Source organism: Myotis davidii, unplaced genomic scaffold (genome assembly GCF_000327345.1).
Source record: "Myotis davidii unplaced genomic scaffold, ASM32734v1 scaffold118, whole genome shotgun sequence".
NCBI classification, from domain to species: Eukaryota; Metazoa; Chordata; class Mammalia; order Chiroptera; family Vespertilionidae; genus Myotis; species Myotis davidii.
The window spans coordinates 2,471,639-2,494,671 of NW_006290441.1; the positions used below are offsets into that span (position 1 = coordinate 2,471,639).

Here is a 23,033-nt window from a genome sequence, read left to right on the forward strand (position 1 = left end):
CAGAGGGAGATGGGGGTCCCCTGCCCAGGCATGATTCCTGGGCCAGAGGCCTCAGGCCTGGGTGGGGGCCAGAGCCAGTGATCGGGGGGAGATGGGGGTCCCCTGTCCAAGCCTGACACCTGGGCAAGGGGCAGAGCCAGCAATCGGAGGGGCCGATCCTGCGATTGGAGGGTGATGGGAGTCAACGCCTGAGGGCTCCCCGCCCACCCCTAGTCATTTAATAAGTGACAGAATAGGAACCACCATCCACTTCTTTATTTCAAAAAGAACCAGCAAGTAAACAGAAATTTCAACAGTTCATTATTGCAATACTTGGCAACCAGGAAGATTTCTGAACCCTCTCTTCTTCTACCTTTATCCACCGCTAATAAAGGCAGGAACAGGGTAAATGTACATTTTTTTCCTTCAAAGGAGGACTTAATATGCTAACTTAAGAGTAGTTCTCATGGGGGGGATGAGGACACATTTGTAATACCTTAACTAATAATAAATATATATATATATAAAAGAGTAGTTCTCAAAGTTAGTGGTTGATGCATGCACTCATATGGCTATAGTCATCCTGGCATAATTTCCATGGCAGTCATTACTTTGTTTTTTCTGTTGTCCTATTCCATAGCTATTTATATATCACTAGATATATAATGGAGGCAGGGGTGGGAAGGGAGCATAATCATTCCATACTTTGGGGGAAGGGGGAGGAAAAGGGGGCTATAATGGCAAAAAGTAGTTTCCAAATCCCAGAGGCCTGGTGCATGCATTCATGCACCAGTGGGGTCCCTTGGTCTGGCCTGTGGGAATTGGCTGACACAACCTGGGCATGTGCCCTTGGCGGAATTGAACCCGGGACCCTTCAGTCTATAGGCTGATGTTCTATCCACTGAGCCAAACCCTGTAGGGCCACCTAAATGTTTTCAATGCTTCATCAGTTGTTAAGAATGGGAAAGGTTTTTGTGTTTTTTTAATTTTCAAATTTACCTCATTTAGGAGGTATTCAGTGAAACATTACGATAATCTGTAAGTTGTTTTTGTTTTAGAAAAATCTATTCATTCTCCCTATTTACCTAAGCTGAGTTAATTAACTAAAATCACAGAATGTAGTTCTCCAAAGTATTTTTTCAATAGTTTATTCTTAATGAAATGAATATTTTTGTCTCCTACAACACTACCTAACAGCACATGAATGAATTAAGTTATTTGGGAGTGCTTCACTGCTCTTATGCTTAAGATCAACATCCTTAACACATCCCTAACCCAGCTGCCCCTGCCTGGCTCTCCAGCCTCGTTTCATGCCACCTTCCAGGCAGAAGTGCCACACTGGCCAGGCTCCTCTCAGTCTCCGATTTACTTTGCTCTCTCCAACCTCAGGGGTTTTCCATGTGCCACTCCCTCTATTTGAAATGTTTCTTTTGGCCTTTGCTCTACCCCCCTCCCCCCGTCCCCCACCTCTCCACCTAGTTAACACTCTAGATCTCAAAAATCACTTCCTCAGGGAAGTTTTCTCTGATGTCCAGACTAGACGAAAGTTCCCTTCTTATACATCCTGAAGTACTTTCTTTGATAGCACTTACCACAATTATAAATTATATGGTTGTGTGATTATTTAAATGAAGCTCTATCAGTTGAGAAAATACTATAAATCATAAATTACTGCTGATTCTCAAACACAGAGACACTAGACAAAATCTTCACCTGGGGGAGGCTCGAAGAAGGCTTCCTGCTCCTCCTCGATTGGCTCTGTGTCGTTGTGGGCGGTCCGTTTGTGCATGGCCAGCGTGGAGATCTGCTTATATGTCTTCCCACAGTGGTTACAGTTGTAAGGTTTGGAATGAGTGTGAACAACATGATGCTTATACAAACTAGAATATTCTGTAAACCTTTTATCACACCCAGGGACTGTACAAACATATGGCTTTTCCCCTAAGAAAGACAAAAAAAACAAAACAAAATAAATAAACTTTTACACATGAAGCATAATCATTCTATACTTTGGGGGAAGGGGGAGGAAAGGGGGCTATAATGGCAAAAAGTAGTTTCCAAATCCCTTTCTATCCTGTCATGAGGCAGCTCACAAGAAGACTCCTTAACAATGCTTTTGATTTTGTTAAAGGGTAGTCTGCACCCTGAGTGTCATCCTGTGTCTGAACACCACTTTCCCCTTAATTTCAAGGGATGAGAAAATTAAGGATGAAGATGTTTCCCCATTCAACTCTATGCCTTTTTGATAAAACTGTAATCTACCTATAACTAGATAATCTAGATATGATTAATGATATCACACTAATAATGACAATAAATATAATTATTACTATAACTAATGCAGTTTACTGTAAGGATTTTATAAACATCATAGACCGACTGTCTCCTGAACGCCCCCTACTGGGGATTGAGCCTGAAACCTAGGCATGTGCCCTAACCGGAAATCAAACCATGATCTCCTGGTTCATAGATTGATGCTCAACCACTGAACCACATCGGGGGGCAAAAATGAAATATATTAAAGCTATAAAAGGAATGCAAATTATATGACCAAAATATAATTTTTCTTCCAACCTACAGCCACCTTTTTAGACCTCTTAGGGTTTTATAGGCAATTTTCCACTTTCTTAGAAAATACATTAACTTAATTATGCAGGGAAAATAATAGCAATAACATATAACACACAATGCAAGCATCCTATCTAATAAAAGACAAAAATGGCAATTGGCGTACGACCAATACCCTTTTCATTGGCTAAACAGGACTATATGCAAATTAACTGCCAACTAAGATCGGCAGTTAACTGCCAACTAAGATCGACAGTTAACTGCCAACTAAGATTGGCAGTTAACTGCCAACAAGATGGCGATTAATTTGCATATGTAGGCACAATGCAGGGAGGCAAAAGGGAAAGCAGGAAGAAGCCCCCTGCCACTGACAGTCATCAGAAACCCAGGGGGGAGCTAAGAGCTGGGGGGCAGGGCAAAGGTGGCCCTGGGCCGCCTTTGGCCTGCCCCCCAGCCATGATTGGAGAATCAGGAGTTTTTGACACCCTGGCCAGTGATAGCAGGAAGTAGGGGTGGAGCCAGTGATGGGAGCTGGGCACGGTCGAAGCTGGCAGTCCCAGGAGCTAGGGGTCCCTTGCCTGGGCCTAAAGCGAAGCCCACAATCGCAGGGCCGCTGCAGCTGTGGGTCCCCGCTGCCCGGGCCGGACGCCTAGGCCAGAGGCATCAGGCCTGGGTGGGGGGCGGAGCCGGGGATTGGGGGGATATGTTGGTCCCCTTGCCCAGGCCTGAAGCCTGGGTCAGAGGCGTCAGGCTTGGGCGGGGAGTGGAGCAAGCGATCAGAGGGAGATGGGGGTCCCCTGCCCAGGCATGATTCCTGGGCCAGAGGCCTCAGACCTGGGCGGGGACCAGAGCCAGTGATCAGGGGGAGATGGGGGTCCCCTGTCCAAGCCTGACACCTCTGGCGGAGGCGTCAGGCCTGGGCAAGGGGCTGATCCTGCGATTGGAGGGGGATGGGGGTCAACGCCTGAGGGCTCCCAGTATGTGAGAGGGGGCAGGCTGGGCTGAGGGACACTGCCCCCCCACACACACCAAGTGCACGAATTTCGTGCACCGGGCTCCTAGTAAGATATAACTGTATCAGAAATATGACTCCAGTATACTGTTTGTTCTCTCATCGAGACTCACATGCAACTTAATATTTTTTCCTTTCACAGAAAAATACACCCACAAGTAGACTTATTATAGTGGTTTTCAATTTGGATCATCAATTGTGAGTAAAAATTTTGTAAATCATTATACCAAATATACAGATGGTAAGAGTTTAGGTGTTGAGGGATACCTAGAGACCTATATATTCCTAAGCGACACCACTACACTCCCTTTCTAACCTGCTCTTCCCCATCTTAGCATCATTCAACTTTATCACAAGCTAGAATGATAGGTTCTTCTTTATTCCTCATGACTATCCCGGTTACTAAGTCCTTAGCCGATACCTCTTAAATGTCTTTCATTTGTATCTCTCTCTACCTCACTTCAAATATTCTAAATGACCTTGATCAGTCTCTTTGCTTATGGTCTCATGTCCCTTTAATTTCTTTTTATATTATTAACTGAGTGATTTCTTTTTCTAAGAAAGCAAATTTTCTTTATATTCTCTTAAAGCTTCCCCTCTGCCCATAGCAATATTCAAACTTGTTAATGACACTGTTCAAAAGAAAGGGATTGTTGTTGATCCCTGAATATATATCCAGAAATACCCAGGGGTTTTTGAGTGCAGCTGAGAAACACTGACTTAAGCAACTGAAGCTTCAGTCTGTGTACATGTCTTTTGAGTTATCACAATTTACTCTTAATATCAGTAATAAAAATATCTTAAATTTCTTGTAAAACTAATGCACATTCTGCTCTACTCTTCTATTCCATTCACCTTTCCATTCCCACCCACCAAAAAATATGTCCACAACGTGGAGCATCAAAATTACAAACTTTTGGCCGAAACCGGTTTGGCTCAGTGGATGGAGCGTTGGCCTGCGGGCTGAGGGGTCCCAGGTTCAATTCCGGTCGGGGGCATGTGCCTGGGTTGTGGGCGCATCCCCGGTGGGGGATGTGCAGGAGGCGGCTGATTGATGTTTCTCTCTCATTAATATTTCTGACTCTGTCTCTCTCCCTTCCTCTCTGTGGAAAATCAATAAAATATATTTTAAAAAAAATTACAAACTTTTGTGCTACAAATGGACCAAACTGACTCCTGAGGAGGAAGAGACTTTAAACAAAAAATGATCAGAGAAAATTAAGAAACATGATGAAAGGAAAAAGAATGCCACAATCAACAGTCTTCTAGAGGAGCAGTACCAGCAGGGGAAATTTCTTGTACATTTCACTCCAGACAGGCCAGTGTGGCCGAGCAGATGGTTATGTGCTAGAGGACAAGGCCTAGAAAGGCAATATATCCTCTTCCCTCCTATCTTAGTTCATGTAATAAAGGTGTTTATTTTTTTTAATTGATTTTTAGAGACAGAGGAAGGGAGAAGGAGAGATAGAAACATCAATGATGTAAGAGCACAATATGGATCAGCTGCCTCCTGCCTGCCGCTCACCTCGGATGGAGCCAGAAACCCAGACAATGTGCCCTGACTGGGAATCGAACTGGTAACCTTTGGTGCACGGGACGGTGCCCAACCAATTGAGCCACACCGGCCAGGGAAAGATGTTTATTCTTAAAAGAAAAAGTTAGAAGACCAAAAAATCAGAGACTGTTACCTGTGTGTATCCTCACATGGTTTTTATAATTGGTTGCACTGGCAAATGCCCTTCCACATCCTGGTTCTGTGCAGTAATAAGGTCTTTCTCCTGTGTGTGTCCTAATATGCACTTTTCTGATATTTGATGTTGTAAAAGACCGACCACAGCCTTCAAAATGACATTTAAAGGGTCTTTCTCCTGAAAACACACAAGGGAATAAAGTAAATGGTACAAAAATACATAAAAAATTAAAATGTCTGATTCTTTAATTCTGCTTAGGGTAATGCTCACGGTTCTAGAATTCTTGTATGTGAGCTTCCCTTTCAGATTGTTTCTTTCCACCCCCTGGTCCCCTGCCTCCCCAAATAGCATCTTCAACTCCAAACTTAAATTTACATAGGAAAACCTGAACAGTATTCAAAACTCATCACTGATTACATGACTCCCCAAGATGGAATCATTTAGATGGGCATATTAAAAAATAAGCTGAGAAAAGCAAAGAAAGAAATGTCATAAAGAAACACACACACACACGCACACAGTTAAAATAGGATTAAGAACAACGCTAGATTCAGTTAGAACAACTCTAGAATTCCCTACAAACCTCTCCACAACTTTATTTATTCTATAATACCTTGAAGAAAAATAATTTTTGGTTGTTTTAAAATCTAGTGTCTAGCACAGGGGTGGGCAAACTTTTTGACTCGAGGGCCACAATGGGTTCTTAAACTGGACTGGAGGACCGGAACAAAAGCATGGATGGAGTGTTTGTGTGAACTAATATAAATTCAAAGTAAACATCATTACATAAAAGGGTACGGTCTTTTTTTTTTTTAGTTTTATTCATTTCAAACGGGCCGGATCCGGCCCACGGGCCGTAGTTTGCCCACGGCTGGTCTAGCACATAACATGCCTAAAAAATCCTTGCTGAATATTTTATTGTTCTCATTCGAATCTTATGAAAAAGTCTACTTTGCCAGCTATCATCCTTTTTTCATAAAGGCTTTATACAACATCAAACCGCAAAGGGCCTTTAAACCGTCAATCAGAAAACAGCCTTTGCTTTTGATTCCCATGCGACCTTTTCTTAAATGAGCTCAAATAAAGCAAACAACTTCTGGGATTAAAAAGAAAATCTCTCTCTAAATGTGCGTGTGTGTGTGTGTGTGTGTGTAGATGAATGAAGGGTTTGACTCCCAGCCAAGGGCATGTACCTCATTTGCAGGTTCGGATCCCTGGCCTCTCTGGGCAAGTGCCAGAGGCAACTAATCCATGTGTCTCTTCCAGGTGGATATTTCACTCTCTCTCCCCCTCTCCTCTCTCCCTTCCACCCTCTTCAAAAATCAATGGGAGCCGTGACTGGCTTGGCTCAGTGGATAGAGCATCGGCCTGCGGACTAGAGGGTCCCAGGTTCGATTCCAGTCAAGGGCATGTACATGGGTTGCGGGCACATCCCCAGTGGGAGGTGTGCAGGAGGCAGCTGACCAATGTCTCTCTCTCATTGATGTTTCTAGCTCTCTATCTCTCTCCCTTCCTCTTTGTAAAAAATCAATAAAATATATTTTAAAAAAAATCAATAAAGTGTATTTAAAAAAAAATCAATGGGAAAAAATATCCTCTGGTGAAGATTAAAAAATAATAATAATAAATTAATTAAAAACAAAAAGGAGCAGGAGCCTCGGCCGAGTTGCTCAATTGGTTGAGCATCATCCCATGCACGAAAAGGTCATTGGTTTGATTCCTGGTCAGGGTACATGCCAGGGTTTCAGGCTTGATCCCTGGTGTGGGGCATGCAGGAGGCAGCCAATCAATGTTTCTCTTTCTCCTTCTCCCTTTCCCTCCCTCTCCCTAAAATCCATAAAAACATAAAAAATATTTAAAATAAAATAATAAAAAGGAGCAGGAATCCTTGATCCTTTCTTTAATGAGAGTTCTGTTCAGTACATTAACCTAAGGCGAATAAAGAGTTTATCTTGGTTAAATCTCTTCTCCTCTCTGGATCAAAAATGACCACTAATGTTTTCCCAGCTCAAATGTTTTAACTCTGCAGCACCTTTCTTTGTTTTCCCACTGAAATCACTTGTTTATAACAGAAGTCCCTGAAACCCCCTACTCAATCTAACATTTTACCAATGAAAATACTCATAATTTAAAACCCCCGTGAATATGTGGTATGCGAAATGAATACTATCAAAGGAATCACAATTCTGATGTTTAGACCAAATATTAATGGAACTAGTTTAATGGTTTTATGTAACTTTATATAAAAAGTTGGCAGCACATAGCAAATCCAAATAGAATTTGCAGGAGCTTGGAAACACTTGCTTCTGGTACAATGGATAAAAGTAAGTGCATGAATGAACTAGAAGCACAGACCTACAGCTTTGTTCCTGAACATTATAAAGTAAAGCCAATTTTAAATCATATTTGAACTAAAAGTTAAATTTTAATGACTGGAAGAATCCTCCAGAAAAATCTGATAAACTATTTCAGAATGCTTAGAGGTATTTGGGGACAAACTTACACTATATTTAGAACATCTGAAGTAAATCTCAAACGAAATTCTTACGCTATGTCACTTAGTCAACAGCTTATAATAGAATCTCTTATCAACAGTTTCTAAAATTCTTCCAGCTCTAATCCAAAGCAAATAATTACCTTTATAACACCAATTCTACACACAAGGAAGAGAGGGAAGATAAGGACAAAACGCTGTTTTAGAAAAAGAGAAGAAAATTTTAAGGGGAGGAGAGATAATCACAAGGAAACTGCAAGCCTTTCTTTCTGTGAGGCTGTTAGGGGCTTGAACACTTTTTTTTAGCAGTAGCTTGATGCATGAGAAGCAATACTAAGTTGAGAAACCACTGGGTGCCTTAGGTTCTGGTCTCAGTTGGTCTACGAAGCATGTGTGTAATCCTAGGTAAATAAGCCTGTTACTTAGACAATCCCTTTTAGATACTGAGAGTTGGTGGTCTAGAGCAGCAGTCGAGAACCTTTCGGACCTCACGGACCACCGGTTGGCGACTGCTGGCCTAGACAGATTTGTTCACACCAGTACTGTACCTGTATGAGTTCTGATATGTTTCTGTAGATCTCCTGAAGTTTTAAAGGATTTAGTACAATTATCTTCTGAACACCGATATGGCTTTTCTCCTGTATGAGTTCTGACATGACTTTTTAATCCATAACCTTTAAGAAAAATTTAAAAGAAATTTAATTACACAAGACCCCTCTAACCATGCCTGTTGAAATTAAGCTATTGAAAAATATAGTAAACACCAAGGCTATAATACTAGGCAAGCACAACAAAATAACTATTGAAAATGTACAAGAGGCCTGGCCAGCATGGCTCAGTGGTTGAGCGTGGACCTATGAACGAGGAGGTGACAGTTCGATTCCCAGTCGGCACATGCCCGGTTTGCGGGCTCAGTCCCCAGTGTGGGGGCATGCAGGAGCTAGCCGATCAATGATTCTCTTTCATCATTGATGTTTCTCTCTCTCCCTCTCCCTTCCTCTCTGAAATAAAAAAAAAAAATGTACAAGAATATGACAGCTCAGGACTATCATGCTGGAAATTCAATAGTTTCATCTGTCTAGAAGAGGATGTGTCTTTTTAAAAAGTGTTCTCGTCTTATTAGATGCTCGTAACTCATAACCCAAAAACCTGAAGTGACCTCAAGACATGGAATGAGGTACCCCTCCTGGCCCTGCTGGATCTGTCCCAGTTCCCCAGGGTTCCCCCTGCGGTCTGTCCTAATGTTAAATTCTGTGCCAGCTTTTATTTTTCCTGCTAAAATAAAGCAGGGTGTGGAGTGAAACACCAAACAAAGTAGGCAGAAATAAAATAGGCCTGAGGAGAAAAATGGGAACAGAGAGAGAATAGAGCAAGTAGGATAAGAGGTAGCTAAGGGACAGACTGAAAAACTGGTCATTGTGTGCATGCTAATTCAGACAAAAAGCAAGGGGTCATTTCCTGCCTCAGGCCTGCCTCTGCTTGACTCCTAAGTGAAGCAAATTCATGTTTTTACCTGTTGCAAATGCCTTCCCACAGCCAGGATGCTCACACTGATAAGGCCGGTCTCCCGTGTGTGACCTCTCATGAACCTGTCATTAAAACACAAAATGATTCTATTTCCTTTAGGCATTTCTCAGGTAGATGGTATCAACACAGAACTATTTTTTTTTTCACTGCTGAATTATTTTGTTATTTGTATGTTACTTTAGAAAAACCACATGCACACAAAAAGGTAACTTTTCTCAAAAACTACAGTCCAGGAATTCTCAGTATAGACCAAAATATTGTTAAGAAGTACTCATTTTAAATAAGAAACAGGAAGAGTGGAGGTGTGAATTTTTCTAGAGTGCTCAAAGGTGTGTGCATGGAACATTGCATGGTGAGAGCCAGGAGCAGAGTGTAGGGAGAGGCTACCCAGTGGAAGGTTAAGATACAGAGGCTGCTGCTTCCCTCCATCTGAGGCCAGGCTTCACCACTGACTAGCAGTGTGGCCACGACACTTGCCTGCTGTAAGCCTTAAATGCTCTCTGTAAAGTGAGGATATAAACAGTATTGTCACAGGGTGCTGTTGTGACAAATGAATGATCATGACAGTGGCCAACATTTATTGAACTTCTACCACATGCCAGGCCATTCTTTTTGATACTTTACATGTATAGTTTTATTTAATTCTCATAACTACTCTATGGGAATATACTTTATCATCCAATTTTATAGATAAGGAAAATAAGGTACTAAGAGGGTAGGTAACATGTTAAGGTTATACACTGCTAAGTAGTGACGATGGGCTCTGAGGTTGCTACTTCACACATACTGCTAGCAGCCGGTCCATCCTTGCTGCTTGACACAGTCGCTGCAGGGAAGAAACACCTGCACAGCATATGTTTCAAGGGACCTGGCGTATATGGCATACTGTTCTTAATATGTTTGCTCCCCTTAGCGCTATGTGTTTTAACCAAGGTCACCTCTCCGAGAAAGGTTGTTTCCCCAGGTAGGGATTTTTCCCTGAAGTTAGGAAAGGAGAACCTAGACACAGAACCTAGAGACAGAAGAACTTCGCTGGAGAGAACATGGCAAAAGATCCTGGACAGAACCTGGCTACAGAACTTGGTTGGAGAACCTAGACAGAACCTGGCTGAAGAACCCGGCTACAGAACCTGGCGACCGAACCTGGCTGGAGAACCTAAACCGAACCTGGCTGGAGAACGTAGCAAGAGAATATGGCTACAGAACCTGGCTGGAGAACCTAGCAAGAGAACATGGACACAGAACCTGGCCAGAGATCCTAACTAGAACTTCACTGAAGATCCTGACCAGAACTTGACTAGAGATCCTGCCTAGGCTGCTGATCAACTGAATGCTATCTCTGTGTCATTCCATCTTTGCCGACTCCGTCCACACCTTTGGGGACTCTTGGACCTGTTGGAGTTGGACCCCAGCAACATACTAAATGCACACTTCCTGCCACATTGTAAATTATTCAGTTATTGTGAGCTATTATTTTTGAGACATGGTATATCGTGTTTAGCTGCAATGAAAGTACTTGGCCTGTATATTTGGACGATAGGACAAACTAACACCAACTTTTGCTAGATTTCAGCAGATCACTGTTAAAAAGGTGATTATACACACTACTGATATAATTTTATAAATTTCACATTTGACAAAAATGTATTCAAATATATAGAGTACTTACCATGTGCCAGTATGTAGACAAGATGAAGTAAACATAGTCCAAGCCCACAAAAAGTTGACATTTTCTAAAATCTGCATAGGCTTTTGTGTGTCTTTGATTGAGTGTGAGTGTGAATGTGTGTCTATAGTCCAGTGATGGCGAACTTATGACATGCGTGTCAGAGGTGACACGCGAACTCATTTTTTTGGTTGATTTTTCTTTGTTAAATGGCATTTAAATATATAAAATAAATATCAAAAATACAAATCTTTGTTTTACTACGGTTGCAAATATCAAAAAATTTCTATATGTGACATGGCACCAGAGTTAAGTTAGGATTTTTCAAAATGCTGACACGCCGAGCTCAAAAGGTTTGCCATCACTGGTCTATACCTTGATAAATGAAGGAAAAGAAGGCATTTGAATGCTACAAATTTATCATGTTGGCATTTAATGTCCTAGGTATTCTCATAACTAGACCCAGCATTTCTTCATATATACCTTAAGATGATGAGCTGTTGTATATAATTTTCCACATCCATCATATTCACATCGAAACGCCTTCTCTCCACTCTGCTGAGATTTAGCAGTTACTCTTGCTGCATGTCCTTGTAAGACAATCTAGATGAAACAGAAAGTATTACTTAAATTGTTTACACAGAGATAAAATAGATGAAAGTACTGTTATCATTGTACGAAGATTTTATCATGTTGAGCCAGTTAGGCTAATTCCATTCCATGGCTGAAGTCAGTGACTCTGGAAGAAGTTGAAAGGAGATCCATGATGAGGAGTGGCTAGAGCTCAAAGATCTTCAGTAGTCCCCCCTTATCCACAGGGATACAAGATTCTCAGTGGATACTTGAAACCACAGATTGGATGGGACCCTATATGCACTATGTTTTCTTCTATATCTACATACTTATAATAAAGTTTAATTTATAAAATAGGCACAGTAAGAGATGAATAATAATTAATATAACATGTATAATATACTGTAATAAAGTGTGAATGTGGTCTCTCTAAATATCTTATTGTGCTGTAATCATCCTTCTTACGATGATGATGTTATGAGATGATAAAGTACCTTATTAAGTTGAGAACTTTCTTTTTTTCTTTTTTAAATATATTTTATTGATTTTTCACAGAGAGAAAGGGAGAGAGAGAGAGTCAGAAACATCAATCAGCCGCCTCCTGCACATCCCCCACTGGGGATGTGCCCGCAACCCAGGCACATGCCCCTGACCGGAATCGAACCCGGGACCCTTCAGTCCGCAGGCCGACGCTCTATCCACTGAGCCAAACCGGTTTCGGCAAGTTGAGAACTTTCAACTTTCACTTAAAGGAAGCACTTTATGCCTTTTCTTTGTTATATCTAAATTGCCAGTATCACTGCTTTTGTGATTTGGGGTCATTATTAAGTAAAATATTATTAAGTGCTTGAAAATATGATTAAGTGCATGAACAAAAGTACTATAATACAATGACAGTCTATTTGATAATTGAGACAGCTACTAAGTGACTAACAGGCAGGTAGGGTATATACAGTGAGGATACACCGGACTAAAAAATAATTCACATCCTACGCAGAGAAGTGTGAGATTTCATCATGCTACTCAGAATGACACACAATGTAAAACTTATGACTGTTCGAATTTTCCATTTAATATTTCTAAACTGCAGTTGATTGTGGGTAACTGAAACCGCTAGTAAGGGGGGTACTGCTGTGTTGCCACTCTAGAAAAAAACCCCAAGTATCATCTCCATTGTATGCAGGTATTCCTTAACATACTCAAGGGATATATCTGTATCTATATTTATATATATTTTAGGAGGGGGGAAAGAGAGAAATATCGATGTGAGAGAGACACATACATCAATTGGTTGCCTCCTGCATGCACCCACCCAAGCCAGGGATCGAACCTGCAACTGAGGTACATACCCTTGACCAGGAATCTAACCCACAATCCTTTAGTCCACTGGCCAACACTCTAACCACTGAGAAAACTGGCCAGGGCAAGTTCCCTATTTTTGCTTTCATCCATAAAAGGGCACAATAATGCTGAGAAATTCTTATATAAAAAAGTAGCTTTAGCCGAAACCGGTTTGGCTCAGTGGATAGAGCGTCGGCCTGCGGACTGAAAGGTCCCAGGTTCGATTCCGGTCAAATAGGAATAAAATAAAGCTTTAAAAAGTTTTACATTTTGATAATTATTTAGACAGGGTGATAAGTTCATGAAGGTTCATTATTGCTTATTTCTGTGTGTGAAAATTTTCACAATAAAAACTGGGAAAGTAACCTTTTAAACTATATGAAAAATATATATTCAATACAGGGAAAAAACCCAGCCGTTTTGATATAAAACTTAATTGAGACGTTCCTTCACTTTTTCCAATCTCTAATTTCTACTTCTTAATCCATAAATTTTACTTACACTTTATTATTTCTCTTATGGCACTCACTCATCCTCGAATATAACTTCTATTAGTTACCCGTCACCCACTTATTTTCTATAAGCTCTTATCCCGTCCCTTATTTTTCTTCCAATATTTCTTTCTACACACTTCTGTTAAGAGGCTGATCTTCTCCTTGATGCTGTCTGATTCTGACTCTGAATTGCCAGTTTCTTATCGGATACAGTATACTTTTTTGTTTTCTTTTCTTTTAATGAAAAATAAAGAAGGTTGTTCTTGATACTGTAAAATGATGTACCTTTGCTGCATACTGTTCCAAAGCACTGATGGTTTCAGGATCAATTGTGGCATCCCCAGTATGCAGACCTGCCACGGTACCATCAGCCTGAATTGCTAGGATGGTATCAGACTGTGGGACTTGCACTGCATGGTGGATGTAAGCCGTGGTGCCATCTTCCAGCTGAACTGCCTGTAATGCGCTCTGGTCATAACTATCTGAAGGAATGGAAGAGAATGGCATTAAATTAAAGGTAGTCTGATGAACAGTTACATATTTAAAAGAAGAAGGGAGTGAAGTTTTACTGAGTAGTTACACTGAACCCTGACTCATGTGCTTTACATATGCTATTTCAGTCAATCCTCACGATTCTGTGAGGCAGGTATATTTACCACCACCACTGTACAAATGGGAAGTTGAGGTTTTGGGAAGTAAAGTCACTTTCCGTAGGAACCAGGAAATAATAAAATTAATTGCCAAAATCAGTATGTCAAAAAACAAGGATCTGGATTCATGTCAATGTGACTCCAAAGGCCATGGTTTCCCCGCCCCCCCTTAAATAATCATACAAAGCTGTATACAGCATTATGAAATAGTAAATCTGTCCAACTAAAATGAACCCATGATTAACTCCCACTGCTAAAGAAAAAAAATATTTTTGGTTAAGTACTTTGTTCAAAGTCACACAGCTAAAGAATAGCTGACCAAGATTTGAACCCAGATATCTTTCTGCAGAGCTGTGCTCATTATACCTATGAATTCCACCTCAAAGCTCTGGTCCTCACCACATGAAGTTATTAATAAACGTTAGTATTTTGCTCTACTTGTTTCAGATATTTTAATTTAGTTTTAACACAATAGGCAAAGAAGTTCTATTTAAGAGAGAAAAAAGGCAACAATTTAACTTTAAAATATTTTATATATATACTAGAGGCCCAGTGCATGACATACATGCCCAACCTGTGCCCAACCTGTGCCCTCTCGAAGTCCAGGACTTCTCGGGGGATGTCCACTTGCCAGCTGGCAATCAGACATCCCTGAGGGGTCCTTAGTGCTGTTGCGGAGGTGGGAGAGGCTCCCACCACTGCCACTCCACTCGCGAGCCGTGAACCCAGCTTGTGGCTGAGCGGTGCTCCCCCTGTGGGAGCAAACTGACCACCAGGGGGCAGCTCCTGCATTGAGCGTCTGCCCCCTAGTGGTCAGTGCATGTTATAGTGATTGGTGGTTCAGCCATTAGGTTGATTTGCATATTACCCTTTTATTATATAGGATTTTTAATCTTCAAAAATATCAAGATATTTTTTTCATTGCTTTTTAGAGAGAGTGAGAGGAGTGGAGGGGGAAGGGGGAGAAAGAGAGAGAGAGAGAGAGAGAAACATCCATGTGAAAGAGTCACATCAATTGGTTGCCTCCCGCACACAACCCGACCAGGGCGGGGATCAAACCTGCAACTGAGGTATGTGCCCTTGACTGGGAATTGAACCCATGACTCTTCAGTGCTTGGGCCAATGCTCTAACCACTGAGAAAGACCAGTCAGGGCTAATTTCATATTTTAAAAGTAGCCTCTAGCCGAAACCGGTTTGGCTCGGTGGATGGAGCGTCCGCCTGCGGACTGAAGGGTCCCAGGTTTGGTTCCGGTCAGGGGCATGTATCTGGGTTGCGGGCACTTCCCCAGTGGGGGATGTGCGGGGGGCAGCTGATCGATGTTTCTCTCTCATCGATGATTCTAACTCTCTATCTCTCTCCCTTCCTCTCTGTAAAAAATCAATAAAATATATTTAAAAAAAAAAATAAAAGTAGCCTCTATTTGAAGTCCTTCAGGGAACAGGGGCTTGCTATTCTGAATTGTTACAGGACAGCTCAAATTATCAGAAATTTTTCCTTAGATTGTGCCAAAATCTGCCATCTTGTATTTGAGAACAAGTATAATTCTTCTTTTACATGACACCACTTCAGTAACTAAAGGCAGGTCTTATTTTTCCCACGTCCCCATTTCTTCCTTACTTATTCACATTTCCAAAACTATTTTACCTTTGGAGGTATGGTGAATAAAGGCTGTAGTTCCATCTTCTAACTGCACGGCTTGACCATCCTCTAGACGTAAACTGTCCCCTGCTCGAGAACAATGCTTACATTTAGATCCCATGTTTTCTGATCATTCAACAACAGAGTAAAATAAGTAAAATAAATCATTGAACACATTATAAAAACTACCCTTGCTCTATGGGTCCTTGAACATTTAAGTAATTTCAGTAAAGCTACTCTGAATAAGTGCTTAATGGTAAAAAGATATTAAGATATTCCTACTTATATTAGGAATATGTACCAGGGGATTAGAAGAGTTGAAAGAAGAAAAAAAGAAAAAAGGGAAAAAAATCAGAGACATGTAGGATTTAGCTAAATAGCTAAAATAATAGAAATACTAGGACTGTTGCACACTTATCTCCAGAGTGCAGTCCAGCAAGTTCTTTTCTATTATTTTGAGACAAAGTCTCAAGTTAAAATGGTCTTTATAAGCTCTATGTGACATCTACTGATCTTCCGTTTCAGAGGAGGACTAGAGATCAGGACTGAGTTTAAGTAGTGAGAGGAGCTTGAGGTAGCAAATACTGCAGTATGAAAAACAGGAAGGTAAGTAGCATCAAATACTTACTACTTTTAGGTATGGGTACATGTTGAACATAGGCAGCAGAACCGTCTTCCAACTGAATGACCTGGCCATCTATGAGTTTTCCATCTGGAACAAAAAAACATTTAAGCCAATAAATTAGCACAAACAAAATTTTAAATTTTATACAATTTCAAAATGATTATCAACTATAAAAACATACACTACTTAAGATCATGTTCATCTTGAATTCTTCCCTCAATGTTCTGAGGCAATTCATTAACACATCCAGTGATCCTACAGAAAGCAGAAAATCCTCCCTCAGCCATCCTTCCTCCCCTCCAATTTTCAATTAGACAAGTTCAAGAGGAAGAGTGGCTCATTATAGCAGGCTACATGAGTATAACCTCTATATGCCTTTCAGAGCCACCTAGGAACAGTATTCTGACTAGGGGGAAGCTGGAGCTGGGAAGAATAAACAATATGTCCGTGTATGTGAGGCCAGCTGTCATTCTCATCCCTGAATATATTTCTTAAAAATATTAGCCGAACCAGTTTGGCTCAGTGGATAGAGCGTCGGCCTGCGGACTCAAGGGTCCCGGGCTCGATTCCAGTCGGGGACATGTGCCTTGGTTGCGGGCACATCCTCACTGGGGGGCGTGCAGGAGGCAGCTGGTGGATGTTTCTCTCTCATCGATGTTTCTAGCTCTCTATCCCTCTCCCTTCTTCTCTGTGGAAAATCAATAAAAAAAAAAATTAAATAATAATTTGAATTTAAAAAGCAAGAAAGGTCTTACTAGAATTAGGTTGGGGACACTCCTTCCTGCCTCACTAATTTTGATTCTCCACAGTATCTTCTGAATATCTCAAAGGGTGTCCCCAAATTAAAACAATATTTAAGTTAAACTGAGCTCAGTCAGTGTGGCTCAGTTGGTTGAGTGTCCTCCCATGCACAAAAGAAGTCACTGATTTGATTTGAGGTTGGGGCATATGCTCAGGTTGCGGGCTCAGTCCCCAGTGGAGGACATGCAGGAGGTAGCCAATCAATGTTTCTCTCTCTAAAAATCCATAAAAACATATTTATTTTAAAAAATAAGTTAAACTGAGACTGTTGAAAATCACCATATGCAATACAGCATCTTTAGGAGGGATAAGGGAGGGGTATAGTTGCTAAGTTAAGATCATGTATAGTTGCTAAGTGCTCAACTCTGAGGTTATTATACATTGCTGGTATTAACCAATGGGTTATATATGAGGCACATACCTTTAGAATTGTGTTGTATATAAGCGGTAGAACCATCTGCAAGTGTTACTGCTTGTAAGCTTACACCTTCCATATTTTCTAAATTATCAGCATCTATCATAAAAAGAGTTATTTTCTTTAGATAACATCATATGTATATGCTATTTAAGTTATTTTTTAAAAATGAATATTAGGCAAAAGGCAGACTGATTAATTTAGACTCAAATGGGACTTTTTCTAGTACTTACAAAAACGTTTCCCTGCCCTGCCATACCCAGCATCCACATGAAGATAAAAATGCCATCCAAAGGCTTAGCTTTGGGTTGTCTTTAGATAAACAAGAAGAGGGAAGTAAACACAGTGTTGTGATTTTTAAATTTTCCCTTAAGATAAATGGTATTTCCAAGCCCACACGATCCCTTCAAACAAGACTGCTCACCTGCCACAGTTACTGCCTCTGTCAGGCACAGGGTAACATGCTGAGCCTCCATTCCTCCTCCAGGAAACTCTGTCATTCCCTGAGAATCTCGATTTATTTGGGCTAGCAACATTTTTTACCTTGAAGAAAAATATAGACACTTGAGAACAAAGAACAATGCATAGGAAATAAAAGCTAAAAAGAATATTTATGAATCTTAATGCTAAGAAGTAAACAATGTTTGAAATAAGCTGAAATTTCATTGAATATGCAGGGTAAGAGTATGAACCCAAAGTCCAAGTCATGCTTTTCATAATTCACCAGTGAATGATTGAACACACTGACAAGTCTTGCCTATCAGTTTTGGACCATGTCTAAAATTCCCATAATTAGAGTTCTTTAGGTTTAACATGATTGAAGATTCCCACTTATAATCCACTAGCAATCTGTTGACTCAGTCTTCAGAAATCTATCCTGAATCTGGCCACTTCTCACAATTTTCACCATTACTTCCCTGATCCAAGCCACTACCATCTCTCACCAACATTACTGCAAAAACATCCTATCTCCCTGCTCCTGCTGTCACCTCCCCAGTCTCCTCTCAGTACAGCAGGCTCAAAACCTTCTGATGACTTCTCACAGTAAAGCCAAAGTCCTTATACTAGCCTATAAGGCCAATGATCTTGCCCCTCAATTGCTGATGCTCTTCATCTCATTCCTTCTATTTCAGCCACACTGATGTCCTTGCTTTTCCTCAAATATACTTGGTGTTCTGCTGCCTCAGGACATTTACATTTGATGTTCCTTCTGCCTCAAACATTCTTTCCAGCATTTTCATTATTATTCCCTCTTCTTCTTCAAGTCTTTGTTCAATGCCACTCCAATAAGAGCTTCCTTCTTCATTTCATTTCAAACTGCACCTCCTACACCAACCATGACATCCCTATCCCTCTGCCCTCCTTCATATTTCTGCATAGTATTATTGACATATTACATGCACTTACTTTTTATTTTGTTTGTCTATTTCCCCCTTCACCAGGACAGATAGGGATTTTTATCTGTTTGATCACTGCTGACTTAAGTACCTAATAAATAGTTGGCACTTAGAAGATATACAATAGGTGCAGAATAAATAGATGAATGAATGGCTCTTGTACCAATCACCACCATAACCCCCTTCCTTCCTTCTCCTATCTCTAGGTTCCTTTACCTATGTGGACTCTGAGTGGTCTTAAACAGGAGTTGGTTAATTTAGCTGCCCTGGGCCAGGGAACTGGACAAGGGTATCTCTTGAGGACCTTTACAGATCTAAAGATCTGATTTTCAATGTCAATATTTAAAAGCACAATATGGCCGAAACCGGTTTGGTTCAGTGGATAGAGCGTCGGCCTGCGGACTGAAAGGTCCCAGGTTCGATTCCGGTCAGGGGCGTGTACCTGGGTTGCGGGAACATCCCCAGTGGGAGATGTGCAAGAGGCAGCTGATTGATATTTCTCGCTCATCGATGTTTCTAACTCTCTATCTCTCTCCCTTCCTCTCTGTAAAAAATCAATAAAATATATTAAAATAATAATAATATTAAAAGCACAATATGGCCTGGCCGATGTAACTCAGTGGTTGAGCATTGATCTATGAACCACACTCTCTCCTGTTGTTTCTTCTACCTTAAGTCCTTCCTTTGTTTCACTGTCCTCAGTTTTAATAAATGTACTCTCAAAATAAAATAAATGTCTAAGTTTTTATCATAACGTAAGCATTTGTCCTTTTCTTTCATTTACAAATCTCCAAATAACTCTAATATAAAGCATCAATAGGTAGCTCACATATCTGAAATAAAGTTCTCTCTTGTCTGAAAGCTGGTCAACTATTAAATTTCTCCAGAAAGGCTTCAGTTTTGATCCTAATGGAAAAAATAATCTATACCAACTGAAAGATGAAGAAACAACTATTTCCTGGACACAAATTGCTGGCAAATACAAGCTTCTATAAAATACACGTGTTCTTATCATTCTGCAGTAACTCTTTGAAGCCCCCAAGGTACATGATCTCATTCCTAGCTCAGGGTATCTTATATACCTCAATTCCCCTTCCTCTCTCTGAACCACTAGCATGTGGGGGTTTCTGACTCTTTCATATTTGGGGGGGGTATGTATTAAATTTGGTTATTTTTCTCTTGCTAATCTATATCATGTCTGTTTGATTATTCGACCAGCCCGAAGAACTCTGAGGATAGAGGAACGTCTATTTCCCCGTAACTGAGAATTCATGTTTTTTTAAAAAATATATAAATATCTACATTTAAAAATACAAGTGGTTACCTCCCAGAAATGGGACTAGGAGACTGAGGGTGAGTGGGGAAAGGACTCAATATTTACTGTATATCTTCTGTAAGTTTAAAAAAAAAATTTCACCATGATAATGTCTATGATTTTAAAAACTAAAAGTAGTTATTATAAACAAAAAGAAGCATTAATAAAGAAAGCAACACCTAGCTTTGCCTCAGGGATACAAAGACTAGGACATATAAGTTTGGGCATAAAAAGATAAATAAGCATTTCCTAGGGGTAGAAGAGTATAAAGGGCAGTCCAAACACAGGGAACAGCCTTTAATTGTCACTAGCCCCTCACTACCTGATCCATTCTGCCCATTAGACTATATCCTTCTAAGTATGTGCTGTGTCCTCTGAGTCTCTGGAATTTTGACTCCTAAGATTATATGTTCAATAAATATCTAATGGGTTTAACATATCTCATGTTGCAGAGTGCTTTAAAATTGTCCTCTATTAACTTGATGGGATTAAAAATTAGGTCTTTTTTTATCCCAATACTCTTTTCATTGCGTCTCACTTTTCACAATATGCCACTGTATTATGTGTATATAGCATGTATAAAGTGTCATTCATTTTAATGATTCCAATTTCTTGTGACCATTAGTTCATATTTTATAAATCTGTGTTTACAATACTAAGCCAAATGCTTTCATTATTATTTAACTTAAAAATGTGTACAGCCGAAACCGGTTTGGCTCAGTGGATAGAGCGTCAGCCTGCAGACTGAAAGGTCCCAGGTTCGATTCCAGTCAAGGGCATGTACCTGGGGTGCGTGAACATCCCCAGTGGGAGATGTGCAAGAGGCAGCTGATCGATATTTCTCGCTCATCAATGTTTCTAACTCTCTATCTCTCTCCCTTCCTCTCTGTAAAAAATCAATAAAATATATTAAAAAAACAAAACAAAAAACAAAAAACGTGTACAAATAGCACATTAACATACATGCTATGGCATATTAAGTATAGTACTCAAAATATCATATCATTCTAGGAACTACAGATTGTATTTTAAAAGTTAAAGAGGTGGGTACCTGGTAGGTTGATAGACTGGGCTTTCTTCAAGTCACAGCTCTGCTGTGTAATAGTTGGACAAGTTACTCTCACCTCAGTTGACTCACTTGCAAAATAGGGATAACTCCAGTACTTGACTTAAGTTTATAGTGAAGGTAATACGTTTATGTACATATGTAAACCACTCAATACATTATTCAATTTAGTGCCTAGTCAAAGTTAAGTGCTGAGTAAAGTGGTATTTTAAGTATAACAAACATAGTTTGGAGTTAAGTGCCCATGTCTACACATTAACGACAAATTATTTCCACAGGGTGCAGAGTTCCCACTATACCAGTTTTAAAATGGGATTAGGTCCATGGAAAAGTATGGAGAAGTTTATTACTGTTTTCAAAATTTTCTTTTCTATGAGGGAGATTTCTCAGTCTAAATCCATCTTAAAAAAACAAAATAACTTTGATTGACAGTATAAGAAAGTTTATTTTTAAAAAATTTTATTGATTTGAGAAAGAAGAAAAGGGAGAGCGAGTGAGAGAGACACATTGACTTGTTCCATTTATTTATGCATTTTCGGTTGATTCTTGTATGTGCCTTGATTGGGGATTGAACCCACAACCTTAACGTATGAGGCAGAAGCTCTAACCAACTGAGCTACCCAGGCAGGACCACAATAAAGTTTAAAATACTGTCTCACAAATTAAGCATAAAAAGGAGCAATGACACACGCAACCCGAATCTTAAAAAATCACTGTCCTAAAATAAAACAAGGAGCAAAAAGACTCAGAACTAAGTGAAACCTCAGGTTAAAACAAAAAAAGCAAAAATTAGATTAAAAATGTCAAAACTGAGTAATGATGAAAACCTCAGGACTCAGAAAATTCTCCTCACATGATCATAAACTGCATGTACATTATAAATAATTATAGTAGAGGTACAGCTGAAGTAATAGTAGAGGTACAATTCCCCAAGCCAGGTAGGTCATCTTCCTATGAGGAGCACAATGAATCCTCACTTCACAGCAATATCTCCACTTGCAGCCAAAGGCTATGAACATTTTGCAAATCTTGTATCTGATAAGGGACTTTTATATAAAGACCTCTTACAACTCAGTAATAGACAAGCAATCCAATTTTAAAAAAGGAGAAAGGAGCAAACTCAACATTTCTCTAAAGATATGCAAATGGCCGAAACCGGTTTGGCTCAGTGGATAGAGCCTCGGCCTGCGGACTGAAAGGTCCCAGGTTCGATTCCGGTCAAGGGCATGTACCTGGGTTGCGGGCACATCCCCAGTGGGAGATGTGCAGGAGGCAGCTGATCGATGTTTCTAACTCTCTATCTCTCTCCCTTCCTCTCTGTAAAAAGTCAATTAAAAAAAAAAAGATATACAAATGGCCAATAAACACATGAAAAAAATGCTCAATACCATAAGCCACTGGGAAATGCAAATCAAAATCCCTAAGAAATACCACTTCATTCCCACTAAAATGGCTACTTATCAAAGAGACTGATAATAAGTATTGGCAAGAATATGAAGAAATGGGAACTCTCATACTTCGGAAAACAATTTGAGTTTCTCAAAAGGTTAAATATACTGGTAGTTACCAACTATATGATCAAGAAATTCTACTTTGCCAGAACCGGTTTGGCTCAGTGGATAGAGCGTCGGCCTGCGGACTCAAGGGTCCTGGGTTCGATTCCGGTCAAGGGCATGTGCCTTGGTTGTGGGCGCATCCCCAGTGGGGGGCGTGCGGAGGGCAGCTGATCGATGTTTCTCTCTCATCGATGTTTCTGACTCTCTATCCCTCTCCCTTCCT

At 40.3% G+C, this 23,033-nt stretch overlaps 1 protein-coding gene across 1 annotated transcript in view; it reads right to left on the reverse strand.

Moving 5' to 3' along the window:
- The window catches only part of ZNF143 (zinc finger protein 143), a 36,517-nt gene that overhangs the window by 11,920 nt on the left and 1,564 nt on the right, over window positions 1-23,033 (reverse strand). The window contains 11 exon segments of the mRNA XM_015563723.1: window positions 1,693-1,920; window positions 5,248-5,427; window positions 8,293-8,418; window positions 9,258-9,333; window positions 11,421-11,540; window positions 12,022-12,032; window positions 13,564-13,827; window positions 15,642-15,722; window positions 16,264-16,347; window positions 17,483-17,575; window positions 17,901-18,019. Of these exon segments, the coding sequence (XP_015419209.1) occupies window positions 1,693-1,920; window positions 5,248-5,427; window positions 8,293-8,418; window positions 9,258-9,333; window positions 11,421-11,540; window positions 12,022-12,032; window positions 13,564-13,827; window positions 15,642-15,722; window positions 16,264-16,347; window positions 17,483-17,575; window positions 17,901-18,012 (1,375 nt within the window). The 5' untranslated portion in view covers window positions 18,013-18,019.